General features: G+C 42.2%; 2 protein-coding genes across 2 annotated transcripts; both read right to left on the bottom strand.

Moving 5' to 3' along the window:
• Positions 1 to 11,068: 11,068 nt before the first annotated feature.
• On the bottom strand, positions 11,069 to 12,761 carry LOC125508848. The gene is made up of 3 exons (XM_048673642.1): positions 12,402 to 12,761; positions 11,445 to 12,201; positions 11,069 to 11,364 (listed from the first exon to the last, which is right to left on the bottom strand). The coding sequence occupies exons 1-3, from the start codon at positions 12,405 to 12,407 to the stop codon at positions 11,321 to 11,323; spliced, it is 807 nt and encodes a 268-aa protein (XP_048529599.1). The 5' UTR covers positions 12,408 to 12,761; the 3' UTR covers positions 11,069 to 11,320.
• Positions 12,762 to 15,273: 2,512 nt separating this feature from the next.
• On the bottom strand, positions 15,274 to 16,528 carry LOC125555966 (HSP-interacting protein-like). The gene has a single exon (XM_048718772.1). It carries the CDS (start codon positions 16,462 to 16,464, stop codon positions 15,274 to 15,276), a length of 1,191 nt encoding a protein of 396 aa, XP_048574729.1. The 5' UTR covers positions 16,465 to 16,528.
• Between the last annotated feature and the right edge of the window lie 3,106 nt (positions 16,529 to 19,634).

Genomic DNA, 19,634 nt, shown 5'->3' with positions numbered 1-19,634 from the left:
CTGAGGACATGGGAGAAGTCTTGCTATAAGTAGTCATGTGAATTTGGTATTCGTTCGATATTTTGATGAGATGTATGTTGTCTCTCCTCTAGTGGTGTCATGTGAACGTCGACTACATGACACTTCACTATTGTTTGGGCCTAGGGGAAGGCATTGGGAAGTAATAAGTAGATGATGGGTTGCTAGATTGACAGAAGCTTAAACCCTAGTTTATGAGTTGCTTCGTAAGGGGCTGGTTTGGATCCATATGTTTCATGTTATGGTTAGGTTTACCTTAATACTTATTTTGTAGTTGCAGAGGCTTGCAAGAGGGGTTAATCATAAGTGGGATGCTTGTCCAAGGAAGGGCAGTACCCAAGCACCGGTCCACCCACATATCAAATTATCAAAGTACCGAACGTGAATCATATGAACGTGATGGAACTAGCTTGACGATAATTCCCATGTGTCCTCGGGAGCGCTTTCCTTTATATAAGAGTTTATCCAGGCTTGTCCTTTGCTACAAAAAGGATTGGGCCATCTTGCTACACCTTATTTACTTTTATTACTTGTTACCCGTTACAAATTACCTTATCACACAACTATCTGTTACCGATAATTTTAGTTCTTGCGGAGAAAATCTTACTGAAAACTTCTTATCATTTCCTTCTGCTCCTCGTTGGGTTCGACACTCTTACTTATCGAAAGGACTATGATAAATCCCCTATACTAGTGGGTCATCAAGACTCTTTTCTGGCGCCGTTGCCGGGTAGTGAAGTGCCTTTGGTAGGTGGAATTTGGTAAGGAAAAATTTATATAGTGTGCTAAAATTTACTCTCACTTGTTACTATGGAGCATAATCCTTTGAGGGGCTTGTTCGGGGTATCTTCACCCCGACCAGTAGAGCAAATAGTTGCTCCTCGACCTACTGAACCTATTGAAAATGTTTACTTTGAAATTCCTTCGGGTATGTTAGAGAAACTGCTAGCTAATACTTTCACAGGTGATGGAACATTACATTTCGATTTGCACCTAATCTATGTGGATGAAGTTTGTGGATTATTTAAGCTTGCAGGTATGCCTGAGGATGTTATCAAGAAGTAGGTCTTCCCTTTATCTTTGAAGGGAAAGGCATTGGCATGGTTTAGGCTATGTGATGATATGGGATCATGGAACTACAACCGATTGAAATTGGAATTTCATCAGAAGTTCTATCCTATGCATCTGGTTCATCGTGATCGAAATTTTATATATATATATATATATATATATAATTTTTGGCCTCGCGAAGGAGAAAGTATCGCTCAAGCTTGGGGGAGGCTTAAGTCAATGATATATTCATGCCCCAATCATGAGCTCTCAACAAAAATTATTATTCAAAATTTTTATGCACGACTTTCTCTCAACAATCGCTCCATGCTCGATACTTCTTGTACTGGCTCTTTTATGATGAAGACTATTGAATTCAAATAGGATTTATTGGAAATAATTAAACGCAACTCTGAAGATTGGGATCTCGACGAAGGTAAGGAGTCAAGTATAACACCTAAGTTTGATTGTGTTAAATCTTTTATGGACACCGATGTTTTCCGTGAATTTAGCACTAAATATGGACTTGACTCTGAGATAGTAGCTTCTTTCTGTGAATCCTTTGCTACTCATGTTGATCTCCCTAAGGACAAGTGGTTTAAATATAATCCTCCCATTGAAGTAAAAGTAGTTGCACCTATTAAAGTTGAAGGAAATACTATCACTTATAATGTTGATCCTGTTGTTCCTACTGCTTATATTGAGAAACCACCTTTCTCTGTTAGAATAAAGGATCATGCTAAAGATTCAACTGTGGTTCATAAGAGTAATACTAGAACACCTACACCCTCTGAGCAAATTAAAGTTGGACCTAGTATTGCTCTGGTTAAAGATCTCTTGTCTGATAATATTGATGGGCATGTTATTTACTTTTGTGATGAAGCTGCTAGAATTGCTAGACCCGATACTAAAAATAAACATAGACCTGTTGTCGGCATGCTTGCTATTTCTGTTAAAATAGGAGATCACTGCTATCATGGCTTATGTGATATGGGTGCTAGTGCTAGTGCAATACCTCATTCTTTATATGAAGAAATTATGCATGATATTGCACCTGTTGAGTTAGAAGGTATTGATGTTACAATTAAGCTTGCCAATAGAGATACTATTTAACTGATTGGGATTGTTAGAGATGTTGAAGTCTTGTGTGGGAAAGTTAAATATCCTGCTGATTTTCTTGTTCTTGGTTCCCCACAAGATGACTTTTGTCCCATTATATTTGGTAGACCCTTCTTGAATACTGTTAATGCTAAGATAGACTGCAAAAAGGATATTGTTTCTGTTGGTTTAGGGGATATGTCTCATGAGTTCAATTTTGCTAAATTTCGTAGACAACCCCATGATAAAGAATTGCCTAGTAAAGATGAAATTATTGGTCTTGCTTCTATTGCCGTGCCTCCTAATGATCCTTTAGAACAATATTTGCTCGACCCTGAAAATGATATGTTTATGAATGAAAGAAGGGAAATAGATGAAGTATTCTTTAAACAGGGACCTATTTTGAAACACAACTTGCCTGTTGAAATCCTAGGGGATCCTCCTCCACCCAAGGGTGATCCCGTGTTTGAGCTTAAACCATTACCTGATACTCTTAAATATGCTTATCTTGATGAGAAAAAGATATATCCTGTTATTATTAGTGCTAACCTTTCAGAGCATGAAGAAAAGAAATTATTGAAAAACTCTGAAGAAGCACCATGCTGCTATTGGATATACTCTTCATGATCTTAAGGGCATTAGTCCCACTCTATGCTAGCACAAAATAAAATTGGAGAAAGACGCGAAACCGGTTGTTGATCACCAACGACGGTTAAATCCTAAGATGAAAGAAGTGGTAAGAAAAGAAATAGTAAAGCTTTTGGAGGAAGGTATATTTATCCCGTTGCTGATAGTCAGTGGGTAAGTCGTGTCCATTGTGTCCCTAAGAAGGGAGGTATTACTGTTGTTCCTAATGATAAAGATGAATTGATCCCACAAATAATTGTTACAGGTTATAGAATGGTAATTGATTTCCGCAAATTAAATAAAGCTACTAAAAAGGATCATTACCCTTTACCTTTTATTGATCAAATGCTAGAAAGATTATCCAAACATACACATTTTTGCTTTCTAGATGGTTATTCTGGTTTCTGTTAAATACATGTGTCAAAAGAGGATCAAGAAAAGACCACCTTTACTTGCCCTTTCGGTACCTTTGCTTATAGACATATGCCTTTTGGTTTATGTAATGCACCTGCTACCTTTCAAAGATGTATGACTGCTATATTCTTTGATTTTTGTGAAAAGATTATTGAGGTTTTCATGGATGATTTTTCCGTATATGGAACTTCTTTTGATGATTGCTTAGGCAACCTTGATCGAGTTTTCAGAGATGTGAAGAAACTAATCTTGTCTTGAATTGGGAGAAGTGCCACTTTATGGTTAATGGAGGTATTGTCTTGGGGCATAAAATTTCTGAAAGAGGTATTGAAGTTGATAAAGCTAAAGTTGATGCTATTGAAAAGATGTCGTGTCCTAAGGACATTAAAGGTATAAGAAGTTTCCTTGGTCATGCCGGTTTTTATAGGAGGTTCATTAAAGACTTCTCAAAAAAATTCAGGCCTCTGACTAATCTCTTACAAAAAGATATTCCTTTTGTCTTTGATGATGATTGTGTAGAAGCATTTGAAATACTTAAGAAAGCCTTGATTTCTGCACCTATTGTTCAGCCTCCTGATTGAAATTTACCCTTTGAAATTATGTGTGATGCTAGTGATTACGCTGTAGGTGCCATTCTAGGACAAAGAGTTGATAAGAAATTAAATGTTATCCAATATGCTAGTAAAACTCTAGACAGCGCCCAGAGAAATTAGGCTACTACTGAAAATGAATTTTTAGGAGTTGTATTTGCTTGTGATAAGTTCAAACCTTATATTGTTGATTCTAAAGTAATTGTTCACACTGATCATGCTGCAATTAAATATCTTATGGAAAAGAAAGATGCTAAACCTAGACTTATTAGATGGGTTCTCCTACTACAACAATTTGATTTGCATATTATTGATAGAAAGGGAGCTGAGAACCCCGTTGCAGAAAATTTTTCTAAGTTAGAGAATGTTCTTGATGACCCACTACCTATTGATGATAGCTTTCCTGATGAACAATTAGCTGTCATAAATGCTTCTCGTACTGCTCCATGGTATGCTGATTATGCTAATTATATTGTTGCTAAATTTATACCACCTAGTTTCACTTACCAGCAAAAGAAAAAGGTTTTCTATGATTTAAGACATTACTTCTGGGATGACCCACACCTTTATAAAGAAGGAGTAGATGGGGTTATTAGACGTTGTGTACCTGAGCATGAACAGGAACAGATCCTACGTAAGTGTCACTCCGAGGCTTATGGAGGACACCATGCTGGAGATAGAACTGCGCATTAGGTATTGCAATCCGGTTTTTATTGGCCTACTCTTTTTAAAGATGCTCGTAAGTTTGTCTTGTCTTGTGATGAATGTCAAAGAATTGGTAATATTAGCAGACGTCAAGAAATGCCTATGAATTATTCACTTGTTATTGAACCATTTGATGTTTGGGGCTTTGATTATATGGGACCGTTTCCTTCCCCTAATGGGTATACACATATTTTAGTTGCTGTTGATTACGTTACTAAGTGGGTATAAGCTATTCCAACTAGTAGTGCTCATCATAACACCTCTATTAAGATGCTTAAAGAAGTTATTTTTCCGAGGTTTGGAGTCCCTAGATACTTAATGACTGATGGTGGTTTACATTTTATTCATGGTGCTTTTCGTAAAATGCTTGCTAAGTATGGTGTTAATCATAGAATTGCATCTCCGTATCACCCGCAGTCTAGTGGTCAAGTAGAACTGAGTAATAGAGAGCTTAAATTAATTTTGCAAAAGACTGTTAATAGATCCAGAAAGAATTGGTCAAAGAAACTTGATGATGCATTATGGGCCTATAGAACTGCATATAAAAATCCTATGGGTATGTATCCATATAAAATGGTTTATGGAAAAGCTTATCACTTACCTCTCGAACTAGAACATAAGGCATATTGGGCCATTAAAGAGCTCAACTATGACTTCAAACTTGCCGGTGAGAAGAGACTATTTGACATTAGCTCACTTGATGAATGGAGAACCCAGGCCTATGAGAATGCCAAACTGTTTAAAGAAAAAGTTAAAAGATGGCATGACAAAAGGATACAAAAATGTGAGTTTAATGTAGGTGATTATGTATTGTTATACAACTCTTGTTTAAGATATTTTGCAGGAAAACTCCTCTCTAAATGGGAAGGTCCTTACGTCATCGAGGAGGTATATCATTCCGGTGCCATAAAAATCAAACAACTTCGAAGGCACAAATCCGAGGGTGGTGAACAGTCAAAGAATCAAACATTATATCTCAGGTAACCCCATAAATGTTGAAACTAATGTTATTGAAACCGTAACCCCGGAGGAATACATAAGGGACACTTTCCAGAATGTTTCAGACTCCGGAAAGGAAGAGGTATGTGGTACGGTAAGTAAACCGACTCCAAAATAGTTCTAATAGCATTTTTTCTCTGTTTTGGAATATTTAAGAAAATAGGAAAATAAGAAGCAGTCCGAGAAGGACACGAGGCTTCCATGAGGGTGGAGGGCGCGCCCTACCCCCCTGGGCGCGCCCCCTGCCTCGTGGGCACCTCGTGTGCCCTCCGAACTCCGTTTCTTGCACGATACTTCTTTTGGTCGGTAAAAATTTATTATATAAACTCCCGAAGGTTTTGACCACCGTACCACACAAATATCCTCTGTTTTTGTTTCGAGCTGTTTCTGCTGCAGATTTAGAGCAAGATGTCATCTCAAGACTCCGACGGAGAGAGCTATGTCTCACACCTCATTGTTGACCCAAAAACCTATGGGGACCTATCTCCTTGTGGTCGAACTACGGATGATGAGGAGGATGCTCATTTAAGAAGTATCAATGATTCAAGTTCGGAGGAGGAGGATGTTCCTCTACCTCAACCTGGGGATATGCATGTGAAGTTCTAGAAGTCTAGTCTCCCTAAGAGGGCTAAACCATCTAAGAACCGATCTATTCCTTCTCGTTTTTGACAGAAAAGCAAAGGAGATTTATGTGACAAGATCTTGAAGCTGGAATCGGAGGTCGATGATTTAAAGGAGGAGATTGCTCTTCTCAATTACAACATGAAAAAGCTGAAGGCACAATTGTCATCATCATCACCATCTCCTTATCCTCCGAAGAAAGAGTCATAAACACATGGGTATGGGCACTCGTCTTGGCAACTGCCAAGCTTGGGGGAGTGCCCCGATATATCACCATCACACTTTTATCTTTACCGTTTTTCTTAGTTCGATACTTTTGGTTATATCTTGATCTATTAGAATAAAGTTTTAGTATGATTTAGTTCTGAGTTTTGCTTTATGATCCTTCTATGTAATCGAGTTTTTGAGCTATATATAATAAAGATTAGTGTTGAGTCAAGGGCTTTGCCGTCTTGCTATGATCTTGAGAAAAAAATAAGGGGAGAGAAAGAATAAAAAGAATTAAACAGATCATATTGATCTTATGGAGAGTAATGACTTCACATATAAAGAGTGTGATGAATAAAAGTTGTTGAGATTTGACAAACATAGTTTTGGTCATCGTTGCAATTAACATGAAGTAATAAAGAGAGGTTTTCACATATAAATATACTATCTTGGACATCTTTTATGATTTTGAGCACTCATTAAAATATAACATGCTAAAAAGTTGAGGTTGGACAAGGAAGACAACGTAATGGGTTATGTTTTCTTACATCCGAAATAAATTATATTGTCTTGGATCATCCAACATGTTGAGCTTGCCTTTCCCCCTCATGCTAGCCAAATTCTTTGCACCAAGTAGAGATAGTACTTGTGCTTCAAAATATCCTTAAACCCAGTTTTGCCATGAGAGTCCACCATATCTGCCTATGGATTGAGTAAGATCCTTCAAGTAAGTTGTCATTGTTGCAAGCAATAAAAATTGCTCTCTAAATATGTATGATTTATTAGTGTGGGGAAAATAAGCTTTATATGATCTTGTGATGTGGAAGAAATAAAAGCGACGGACTGCATAATAAAGGTCCATATAACAAGTGGCAATTAAAGTGACGTTCTTTTGCATTAAGATTTCGTGCATCCAACCATAAAAGCACATGACAACCTCTGCTTCCCTCTACGAAGGGCCTATCTTTTATTCTTGTCTTATACTTCATACAAGAGTCATGGTGATCTTCACCTTCGCTTTTTACATTTTATCCTTTGGCAAGCACTGTGTGTTGGAAAGATCCTGATATATATAGCTAATTGGATGTGAATTTTCATGAACTATTATTTTTGACATTACCCTTGAGGTAAAAGGTTGGGAGCCAAAACTATAAGCCCCTATCTTTCTCTGTGTCCGCTTAAAACTTCATACCCGTAAATATTGTGTGAGTGTTAGCAATTGTGAAAGACTAAATGATAGTTGAGTATATGGACTTGCTGAAAAGCTCTTATATTGACTCTTTCCGATATTATGATAAATTGTGATTGCTTCAATGACTGAGATTATAGTTTGTTAGTTTTCAATGAAGTTTCTGATTCATACTTGAAATTGAGAATGAATTGTTACTTTAGCATAAGAAATCATATGACAATATATACCTGAAATCATAATACTGGCGAAAGAATTAACCAGAGGGGGTCCACACCCTGGCCACGAGGGTGGGGGGCGCGCCCCCTGTCTCGTGGGCCCCTGGCAGGCCTCCGGTGCCCATCTTCTACTATATGAAGTCCTTCGTCCGAGAAAAAATCGTAAGCAAGCTCACGAGACGAAACTCCGCCGCCACGAGGCGAAACCTTGGCGGAACCAATCTAGGGCTCCAGCGGAGCTGTTCTGCCAGGGAAACATCCCTCCGTGACGGGGAAATCACCACCATCGTCATCACCATCGATCCTATCATCGAGAGGGGGTCAATCTCCATCAACATCTTCACCAGCACCATCTCATCTCAAACCCTAGTTCATCTCCTGTATCCAATCTTTGTCTCAAAACCTCAGATTGGTACCTGTGGGTTACTAGTAGTGTTGATTACTCCTTGTAGTTGATGCTAGTTGGTTTATTCGGTAGAAGATATGTTCAGATCCTTTATGCATATTAATACCCCTCTGATTATGAACATGAATATGATTTGTGAGTAGTTAAGTTTGTTCCTGAGGACATGGGAGAAGTCTTGCTATAAATAGTCATGTGAATTTAGTATTCGTTCGATATTTTGATGAGATGTATATTGTCTCTCCTCTAGTGGTGTCATGTGAACGTCGACTACATGACACTTCACCATTGTTTGGGCCTAGGGGAAGGCATTGGGAAGTAATAAGTAGATGATGGGTTGCTAGAGTGACAGAAGCTTAAATCCTAGTTTATGAGTTGCTTCGTAAGGGGCTGATTTGGATCCATATGTTTCATGTTATGGTTAGGTTTACCTTAATACTTCTTTTGTAGTTGCGGATGCTTGCAAGAGGGGTTAATCATAAGTGGGATGCTTGTCCAAGGAAGGGCAGTACCCAAGCACCGGTCCAGCCACATATCAAATTATCAAAGTACCGAACGTGAATCATGTGAACGTGATGAAAACTAGCTTGACGATAATTCCCATGTGTCCTCGGGAGCATTTTCCTTTATATAAGAGTTTATCCAGGCTTGTCCTTTGCTACAAAAAGGATTGGGCCATCTTGCTACACCTTATTTACTTTTATTACTTGTTACCCGTTACAAATTACCTTATCACACAACTATCTGTTACCGATAATTTCAGTGCTTGCAGAGAATACCTTACTGAAAACAGCTTATCATTTCCTTCTGCTCCTCGTTGGGTTCGACACTCTTACTTATCGAAAGGACTACGATAGATCCCCTATACTTGCGGGTCATCAGCAGGGCAACCAACAGAGTATAATTGGGGAGAAGCTGTTCTTGCTATGTTATATAGACAGTTGAGCATTGGGGCTGAGAAGGAGAGATTAGAAATTTCGGGGCCTTTGTTGCTGCTACAGCTATGGTCCTGGTCCCATTTGTCACTTGGTCGCCCTAAAAAATTATTGAGAAGCCAAAAGAAAGGGAGGAACTCGGAGATGAGGAAAGTGAAGAAGTAGACTTGGATTATAACCCTGTATTTGGAGCAAAGTGGTGTGTTAGACATGAATTTGATGTTCCACATAATGTGTGTATCGTATTGTACTCACCACATCTATTAGACATTGTTCGTGTTATGACAACTAATTTTTCTCACTTGCAAATGAACTATATAGGTACCGAATATTATCAAAATCAGATTGATTTGATTCGAGAAGGTGCAATTGAATGGCAACCATATGAAGGTCTTCTGGATGAGATGCCTGTCGAAGTACATGCTGGAACTAATTGGTGGTTTGCTAGAGTACCACTCATACATTTTTGGATTGTAGAGTTTCACTATCCAAATAGGGTGATGCGGCAATTCAAATTAAGACAAGCCATTCCACCTTCCCCTCCACGCGGCGAGGCAGAGGTTCGCAAATTGTGAAAAATTAAGCATTCTATAGGGGAACCGCATAATTGGGAAGAAGTCCATGCCAAGTATGTTCAAGAATATGTTCAAGAGTATGATCATGTCCGAGTAGGAGTAGCGCCAGAGGATATTCCCTTTGATGTAGCTAGTTTACCTGATTACAGACATTGGTTCCAGCAAAATGGTATGTATACAGTATTCTTGACTCTCAATGCTTAGGAGGCCTAGATAAACCTATCCCATATCCTCGAGATAGCATTGAATGGACCGGGCACATGCCCAGCGGTCCGCCATTGGCTCGAATTGTAAGTGTGTGCAATATTTTCATTATTTATTTGCAATGCAGTAACAATCACATGATTTAATATTTGTATTGTCGCTTGTAGAGCCAACATGAGATAAAGAATGATGCACGGGGGATCAAATGTGCTACTACCAGTGGATGCAAGAAGATAAGCAAATCTATACTGAGGTCTTGTGTAGGAAATTTGATGGATCTCAACTTGGAGCCTAGGCTGTGAAGCATGCTCGTTGAGGCTAGATTGCCGCTGAAGATCGAAGATATCCCATCTGATGATGATGTTTCAGATATTGCTCACCCACCGAGCCCCCGGAAAGAAAGCAACTCCGATGTATTTAATGATTGGATATACTCTACGAGAGGTTTTACAACATATCTCAATGTTGGTGAAGCCATGGTAGATGGAGGACGGACAACACAAGATGCAACTCAAGCTCCTAGATTTCAGTCAAGGAGTTCTTCACAAGTACTAAATTAGAATGAGAGCATATAGTGATATGCTCATCTCCACCGATCTAGAAGTGTAACAGAGTAGATGTTTGTTTCCTTTTACACAACAAAAAAAAGTTCGTGAGTATGCTTTGTAATAGGCCACACATGGGTTGTAATCCTTTCAAGCCATGTCACTCCGCATTGGCTAAGCTCATGTTGCAGCCTGCCTTGTGTAAAACTGAATGTGTGTGAGATGAATCTGAGTTCAAAATTATGGCTGAAAGCAAAGAATGGACGAATCTCTCAATGTGTGGCTCAGAATTTGATGAAAATTTCACAGAATAGTAGTCATCATATGTAAGTCCTTGTGTCAAAATTTCATAAAATTCTGGGCACATTTTTCAGGATCATTTTTTGCCAAATTATGGCTGAAAACGAAGAATGGACGAATCTCTCAATGTGTTACTCCAAATTTGATGAAAAATTCCCAGAATACTTGTCATCATATGGTAGTCCTTGTGTCAAAATTTCATAAAATCCTGGACACTTTTTTTCAGGTTCAAATTTTGGGCCAAATTATGGCTGAAAACAAAGAATGGACGAATCTCTCAATGTGTTACTCAAAATTAGCTGAAAATTTGATAGAATAGTAGTCATCATATGGTTGTACTTTTTTGAAAATGTCAACAATTTCTGGACACTTTTATTTTTAGTTCAAAATTTTAGCCAATTTTTGGCTGAACGAACAATGGACGACTCTGTCGATGTTTGAATTCAAATTTAATGAAAATTTCCCAGAATACTACTCATCAGATGGTACTCCTAGTGTCAGAATTTCGACTAGATGATGTGGTCTTCTCTTTATTTGATCTCTTCCTTTTAGATTCTATGCTCTTCATTTGACTCAACCTCTTTCCTATGGATGATGTGCTCTTCCCTTGACTCAACCTCTTTCATTGAATCGACAATGAGATCTGTCCTTGACTAGATGATGTGCCTAAAGGTAAGACACACAAGTTAAATCAAATGTAAATAAATTTTACATATAAACCAGTACCGTATAACAAGCTGCAATACCTATTTGATTATTGTCTCTTGTGGAACGTCCGGCCTGGTGCCCCATTCGCCTTCCTTGCATTTCATCCATGTACATGGGGATCCTTTTGTGCTGACGATGCCCACGGTTTACTAACTTCTCATCGGGAACAATAGTAGGTCCATTATATGTTGGCCACTCATTTTGGTTACCATATGGATGAAATTGCCCAGCCCAAGTATTTGCAAGCACTTGAGAAGAGTAATACGAGTGTACTATTTCATTTTCATTCAGATTCCGATACTTGCAAACAGCAAGCACATGAGCACATGGCACGCCAGTTAGGTTCGGCTTTAGGCATTCACAAGATGGAGCATTATTTGGTCGCAAAATGACCCTGTACTCGAAGCCTTTATGAATAAAAACAACATGATCTCCATGGCGTAATGGAACCCTCTCGTGATCAACCTTGACCTCAAATATTCTAACTTCATCGCCATATGAAATAACATGCATATGTCCTGCCCTGTCACCCCTTTTCACCAAAAGTTTGTCCACCCGTTCGGACCATTGCTTTCCATCATCAACCAAGTTAAGAGCACTTCGCCTTATTTCCACAAACCACTCCAAACACTTTGAAAATGTTTCATCCACAATCGCTGCCACTGGGAGCCTTAGGGAAAGCCTAAACACATTGTTTAAGGACTCGGACCCATTGCTGGTCATGATCCCCCAACGGTAACCCCCATCCATGCATTGAAATACTTTTTCAGGTTGTTCTTTCTCATTTTTGTCTTCCTGCAAATACTTACCGACCTTTCTAAGATATGTTATTGCATCGGGACAAGTATGTGCAATAGATGACTTGCCCTCCTCAAACCTACGAGGTTTCTTTTTCTTGATTGCCCACTTGAATATTTTCAAAATATTATCATCCCGATAAGATTTTTATAGGTTCTCTGCAACATGTTGAGAACAAAATCGATGAACACACTCACCAGCATCCTCGTTCCAACCAATGTGTGGCTGCTTAAACACCCATTTGATTGCTTTGTGGCGATCTGAAATGACACACACGAACTTTCCAACACCAATTACCTCCCTCCGAAGCCATCTCATGAACCGGCCCCAGTTTGATGCATCCTCTTTCTCCACAATGGCAAATGCAAGAGGTATTAGTTGGTAATTAGCGTCATATCCACAAGCCATTAGCAACCTTCCCTTGTACCTTCCCGGTAGAAATGAAGCATCCACACTTATTACAGGTCGAATGTGAGGAACAACTTCAATACAAGGTCCAAATGCCCAAGCCACACATCGAAATTCTCTATGCCCATCTTGCACCATGGGTTTCGATAGAAGAGTATACTTTGTACCTAGATTTTTAACTTTAATAGCTTCGAGGAAAGGGACCAGAAGATTGTATGATCCTTCCCAGCTACCAAAAAGTTGTGCTATGGCCCTCTCTCTTCCACGCCACAACTTATTGTATGATGGCTTCACATTTCGGTAACGTTGTCTGACTAATGCTCGAACATTTTTTATACTCAACTCCAGGTCATCCTTCAGTGCTTCACAAATCACATCGACAATTATAGAGGCTGATAACTGAGTATGGTCAGTTCTATTTGCTGGTGCACGACAAGTGTGAGAGGAAGTGCACTTTCTTATTTGCCAACATGAATCAATTTTTGTTGGTGTTGCATACAGCCTCCACATGCAACTATCATTGATACACTCTGCTATAAGTTTGGATTGACTGCTTGTGCTGTACTTTACTTCCAAGTTCATGTTTATGTGAAATTCACCAATTGCAATTTTAAGGTGCTCTTTCGAATAAAAAATCTGAAGCTCTGACAATGGACACGCAAAATATTTTTTACATCCAAAAAAACTTCCATCCGTTGTTGTCTCCCTTAGTACAGATATGTCACTAAAGGCTGTCACACCATTCTGTCCGGAGCTCCGCGTGAATGGAAATGCATGGACATGATGCATGTGCCTTGGTTCTGAATCATCATCCGAACTTTGGCTAGGTGCACCATCAGAATCATGCTCATCATCATCAAGCTCTCCAATCAAATCATCATCATGGTCTGTATCCTCCTGATAATATGGGTCATCGCCAATGCTTGTTCGCAAATCATTTGTAACATTAACATGACTTGAAGGTTGAGCATGTGATAAGTTGAGATGAGGAGCACCTGTGATACATTCTGGAAAACCACCGAGCAAGGTTTTATGTAATGAGCAATGCATTGCACTTTCATATGTTTGTTCTTGACTTTCATTTCTTGGGATGTTCCTTGCAGCATTGACTTGGTTCAACATGTCTCCAATTGGCGAGATGTTAACATATAGCTCTATCACTTGCCATGTTGTCCGAGACTTCGTCTTCTCAAAAATTATGGTCCATCCTCTTTCCTCATATATTGGAACTAATTGAAAATAATGTGGTCTAGGAGCTCCAATATCCAAGCGAGCTTGCATATTCAGGTTGTACTGATCATCGCCAACTCCAAGTCCTCGGCATATCTCACTCTTGACATCTTCAAAAGTGGTTTCCTCGGATGCTGGAAAAGTGACTTTGGGAGGAACAGTATAATACACACCCGTGGATCCATGTTGCACTTCACCATCCACATATGCTAGTACGATTAACATGTTCTTATCTTCACCTACTGACATGACACATGCAAGGTGTAAATATGACAACCTTACATTGATCTGCTGCTGACTATGTAAAGTTGAATTTTTGCAACCTATCAATTCTCTTAAACATACCAATTTCAAACTGTACCACCACATGAATATTGAAACCAAATATCTAAACATTGTTTGCTTACAAGTCACTGAATCAATTGGACAAAGAACCAATAGAGATGCAAGACAACCTTAGCAGAAATCTCATGTGCCAACCACGAGATGATAAGAGGATCCTAATGGTGAGCGGGGAATAAGAGAGATAGGGCTACCGTCATCACAGACGTCGACTGCTGGGGCTGGTTAGGACATGGCGAGGTTGACGAGCGGTGATTCCATGCGTTCTAGGGTTTACAAGCGACAAAACTTCCGTCTGTTTGAGGAGAACGATTCAGTTTAATCTTTTTAATAGCAGCGAATCGAACCAGATACAGGGATGTTGTTGACAGTGGCGTCCAGGCTAGAACGTTGTGCGTAATAACGTCCAGATCTAGACGCTAAGGAAAACATCGTCATTCCTATTTTTCAGATTTAGACCATCCTTTCTCAGTTTCGTGATTACGTGATTATTAATTATTATTTATAAAAAAATCGGTGTATGCTTCAAGGCAAAATACCTAAAAATAGACATGTCAACCAAACGCGACCTAGCAAACCAACCTGTGGCTGGATGGTTAGAGGTACTGTGGCATCCCCAGCCCATCAGGGTTCAAATTCTGGTGCTCACATTTATTCCTGGACTTATTTTAGGATTTCCGGCGATGCGCATTCAGTGGGAGGAGACGTTCCCGTCGACGACGAGGTGCCTACGATGACTTCGTAAATTTCAAGATGATATGCCTGCTCAATCTTTCGAAGATGCTTATAGGGGTAGAATATGCGTGTGTGCGTTTATAGGGATGAGTGTATGCGCGTGTATATAAGCGCTTGTGTCTGTACTGATGTTAAAAAAATGCGACCTAAACCAATTGAGCCGAGGGGGCCGTGATCCAGATCGAACCGAATAGCTTTATCTGTATTTGGATTACAATGGATCTCCTTACTCATTTCAGAGAGTCAAACATACATTTTGTTAGTTAGACCACCGACCACCGACCACCGACAACCGTAAATACATTTCATCACTCAATATGACCAAACGTACGACATATATATAGTACGTGCCTGCTACTGATCGTGCGACAAGCACGGATCAACAGAGTCGTGTTCCCGAATCGGCTGATCGGGGCACGACACCCGTTCGTGATTACCTTCGGTCACGTACAACCGAAGTGGCCCTTGGGACCGGGAATTCGCTTCGTCGAACCATGTGCTCTGGTCCGTGGTTGAGTCGACCGTTACCAAGTCACCCCGGTCGTCCTTGAAATTCACAGACAATTCCTTGAGGTCGGGGAACTTGCTCCGAGCTATGTCCATCAACTGAGCCAGACCGCCATCCTGTGGAAGCAGCGCGATCCTCCTGACATCCCCTTCTTCTCGGAGAACGAACTCCACGCATCTCGTCGCTCCAGCAGAGCCAGCACTGTTCTCAGCGCCGGCATGATGCTCTGCGCTGTCTCCGTCTTCCTGCTTGTGCTGACCGCTCTGATCACCTACATGCGCCTCCTCCTCCGACTGGCCGTGCGCGTGCGGTGCTTCTTCCCCGTCATTGTTGTCGTCGTAGCTCGCGTGCTCGTCGTCCTGCTCACCGAGGAGCAATATCCCCTCCATGTCGTGATCGTCGTCCGTCTCCGTGGAAACAGCCTTGTTAGCAGGGTCTGCTGCGGTAGCGATGGTAGAGCTGAACTGCTTGGCCACCTTCTCGCTGGCGGAGATGACCTTGATGAGGTCGTCCAGCGACCGGGCCTCCTGCTCCAGCAGGAACTTCTTCTCCTCCATCTCCTCCCGGAGGCTCTCGAGGAGCTCCAGCGCGACCGCGTTGTTGGGCTCCAGGGTCAGCACCTCCTGCACGTCGACGCAGGCCAGGTCCAGCCGGTCCAGCGCCTCGAAGCAGCGCGCCCTCTTCAGGAGCGCCTTGGTGTACCTCGGCGACGCGTCCAGGGCCATGTTGCACCGGTCGATGGCCTGGTGGTAGTGGTAGTCGTCCTCGGGGCGGTGCGCGTTCATGTGCATGTAGCACGCCGCCACGTTGCTGTGGAGGGAGGCGATGTCGTTCTCGTTGTACGCGCGCGGGGCCCGGGGGGACAGCCGGATCGCCTCGTCGAACTTGAACGCCGCGCCGTCGTAGTCCCGCAGCCGGAACAGCGTCGTGCCTTCCTGCTTCAGCTCCGTCACCAGCTCCACGATGGCGGCATCCTCGTCCTTCTCCACCTCCTCCTCCAGCTCTGACGTCTCCGGGTGTTCCTGTTCGCTGCTCATCGTGTGAGTTGCACCGGCCGGTTGATTGGCTAGTCTCGGCCGATCTCTCTTCTCCTCCTCAAACAATCGGTGTCTTTGCTCTGCCTCAAATTATGCGAGTCTCCGGCCCTTGTGCCCCACATTGCTGCATGCATGCCAAATCAAAGGAGTGGAGCAGAGGAAGAAGCGGAAGGCGTAGCAAGTCATGCCAACCTTTCTCTTTTCTTCTCTTGGAGAGCGAGAGCAATGGGTTGCCAACCGTCCATGGTCGTCCACGCTTTCTCTTTCTTGGACTGCAACTACATTTATTCTGGGGACCTCTAAAGCATTTTTTTTCTTTTTTTTGAAAAAAAAGATTACCGGGCTACAACCATCTTTATTGCATTTTTGAACAAAATCTTACAAAAAACATATAGATCAACCAAAGCCCTTTGTGACAAAAATTATCGCCCTACTTACAAGATTAATGATGTGCTTTAACCGCGCGCCACGCACACCAAGAAATCCGATGGCCTCACCAAGGCGCCCGTCAGCTAACCAGAAGCACCAACTGGTCTACCAGACCCGCATCGCGCAGCGCATGCGCACATTGTAGAATCCGTCGCCATCTTTTTCCACAATCTCATCTTCAGAAGCAATAATTGCACTGATCTTGCGAGACCCTTTTGATGTCAACGTCACCACGAACGCCAAACAACGCTTGCCTCTTGCATGCGTTCATCGTAAGGTATCATGAGTCTAATTGGTTTGTTGCCAAAAGTTGGCATGCCAAATTTTGGCAACTGCCAAATGTTGGCAACAGATTGGTTGCATACCAATTTCTGTTGCCAATCTCACATAAAGTTGCCAAATGTTGACAACTTTTGGTTTTGCCAAATATTGGCAATGCCAAATGTTGGTAGCAAACCAATCAGCCTCCATGTGCTGAGACCCTGATGAACCTAGCCACCAAGACTCGTCGCCGTCAATACTGTAATCTGTAGATGTCACACCGCTCCACCTTGGTCACCACATGAGAAGCATATGGAGACCTGCACCCAGCCACCAAGCCAAACACTTATTCCTTTAGCCGGTGTACAACCCAAAGATGATGCCCCATGGGGGTCACGACGCAGGAAACTCGCCATCATCGGATCCGGGGTTTCCCCCAGGGCACACAGGAAACGCAAATTGCCCCAAAACGCTTGCGGGTGCCACCATTGACGGTTATGACCGAGGCCGAACCAAGCTTTCGCTAGTTAATCCGCGCCCCCTCCGCGGCTGGACCACCATATCGACCTCCTCCGTCATCCTGCACACCCATGGGTGACGTTTGCCGCCTGAAAACCGCACGACCGAAGCTGCACCACTGCCCGGAACAACCACCCTGCCTTGGTGAGCCATCGATGCCGGAGGGTCCCCACTGGTGTGCTGTTGACGCCGAACGATGCACACATCCAGGACACTCGTGCTGATCTTGTTGGGGAACGCAGTAATTATAAAAAAATTCCTACGCACACGCAAGATCTATCTAGGTGATGCATAGCAACAAGAGGGGAGAGTGTTGTCCACGTAACCTCGTAGACCGTAAGCGGAAGCGTTATGACGACGCGGTTGATGTAGTCGTACGTCTTCACGATCCGACCGATCCTAGCACCGAAGGTACGGCACCTCCGCGGTCTGCACATGTTCAGCTCGGTGATGTCCCACGAACTCTAGATCCAGCTGAGGTCGAGGGAGAGTTTCGTCAACACGACGGCGTGGTGACGGTGATGGTGAAGCTATCGGCGCAGGGCTTTGCCTAAGCACTGCAACGATATGACCGAGGTGGAAATCTGTGGAGGGGGCACCGCACACGGCTAAACAATCAACTTGTGTGTCTATGAGGTGCCCCCTCCCCCGTGTATAAAGGGGGGGAGGAGGAGAGGGTCGGCCTAGGAGGAGGCGCGCCCAAGGGGGGGGCAATCCTACTCCAAGTAGGTTTGCCCCCCCTTCCTATTCCTACTAGGAGAAGGAGGAAAGAGGAGGAAAGGAGAAGGAAAGGGGGGCCCGCCCCCCAAACCCTAAACCAATTCGGTTTGGGCCTAGGGGGCCCGCCCCACCACTTTCCTACTGCCCTCTTTCTCCACTAGGGCCCATTAAGGCCCATTGACTCCCCGGGGGGTTCCGGTAACCTCCCGGTACTCCAAAAAATGCCCATACTCATCTGGAACCATTCTGGTGTCCAAACATAGCTTTCCACTATATTGATCTTTATGTCTCGACCATTTCGAGACTCCTCGTCATGTCTGTGATCGCATCCGGGACTCCGAACTACCTTCGATACATCAAAACACATAAACTCATAACACCGATCGTCATCGAACGTTAAGCTTGCGGACCCTACGGGTTCGAGAACTATGTAGACATGACCGAGACTCACCTTCGGTCAATAACCAATAGCGGAACCTGGATTCTCATATTGGTTCCTACATATGCTACGAAGATCTTTATCGGTCAAACCGCATAACAACATACGTTGTTCCCTTTGTCATCGGTATGTTACTTGCCCGAGATTCGATCGTCGGTATCTCAATACCTAGTTCAATCTCGTTACCGGCAAGTCTCTTTACTCGTTTCGTAATGCATCATCCTGTGACTAACTCATTAGTCACATTGCTTGCAAGGCTTATAGTGATGTGCATTACCGAGAGGGCCCAAAGATACCTCTCCAACAATCGGAGTGACAAATCCTAATCTCGATCTATGCCAACTCAACAAACACCATTGGAGACACCTGTAGAGCATGTTTATAATCACCCAGTTACGTTGTGATGTTTGATAGCACACTAAGTGTTCCTCTGGTATTCGGGGGTTGCATAATCTCATATTCATAGGAACATGTATAAGTCATGAAGAAAGCAATAACAATAAACTAAACGATCATGGTGCTAAGCTAGCGGATGTGTCTTGTCCATCACATCATTCTCTAATGATGGGATCACGTTCATCAAATGACAACACATGTCCATGCCTAGGAAACTCAACCATCATTGATTAACGAGCTAGTCAAGTAGAGGCATACTAGGGCACTCTGTTTTTCTATATATTCACACATGTACTAAGTTTCCGGTTAATACAATTCTAGCATGAATAATAAACATTTATCATGATATTAGGAAATATAAATAACAACTTTATTATTGCCTCTAGGGCCTATTTCCTTCAGTCTC

This window comes from Triticum urartu, chromosome 5 (assembly GCF_003073215.2).
Source record: "Triticum urartu cultivar G1812 chromosome 5, Tu2.1, whole genome shotgun sequence".
In the NCBI taxonomy this organism is placed as follows: domain Eukaryota; kingdom Viridiplantae; phylum Streptophyta; class Magnoliopsida; order Poales; family Poaceae; genus Triticum; species Triticum urartu.
The sequence above is the reverse complement of the archived record's forward strand: the minus strand, read 5'-3'. Positions and strand labels throughout refer to the sequence as shown.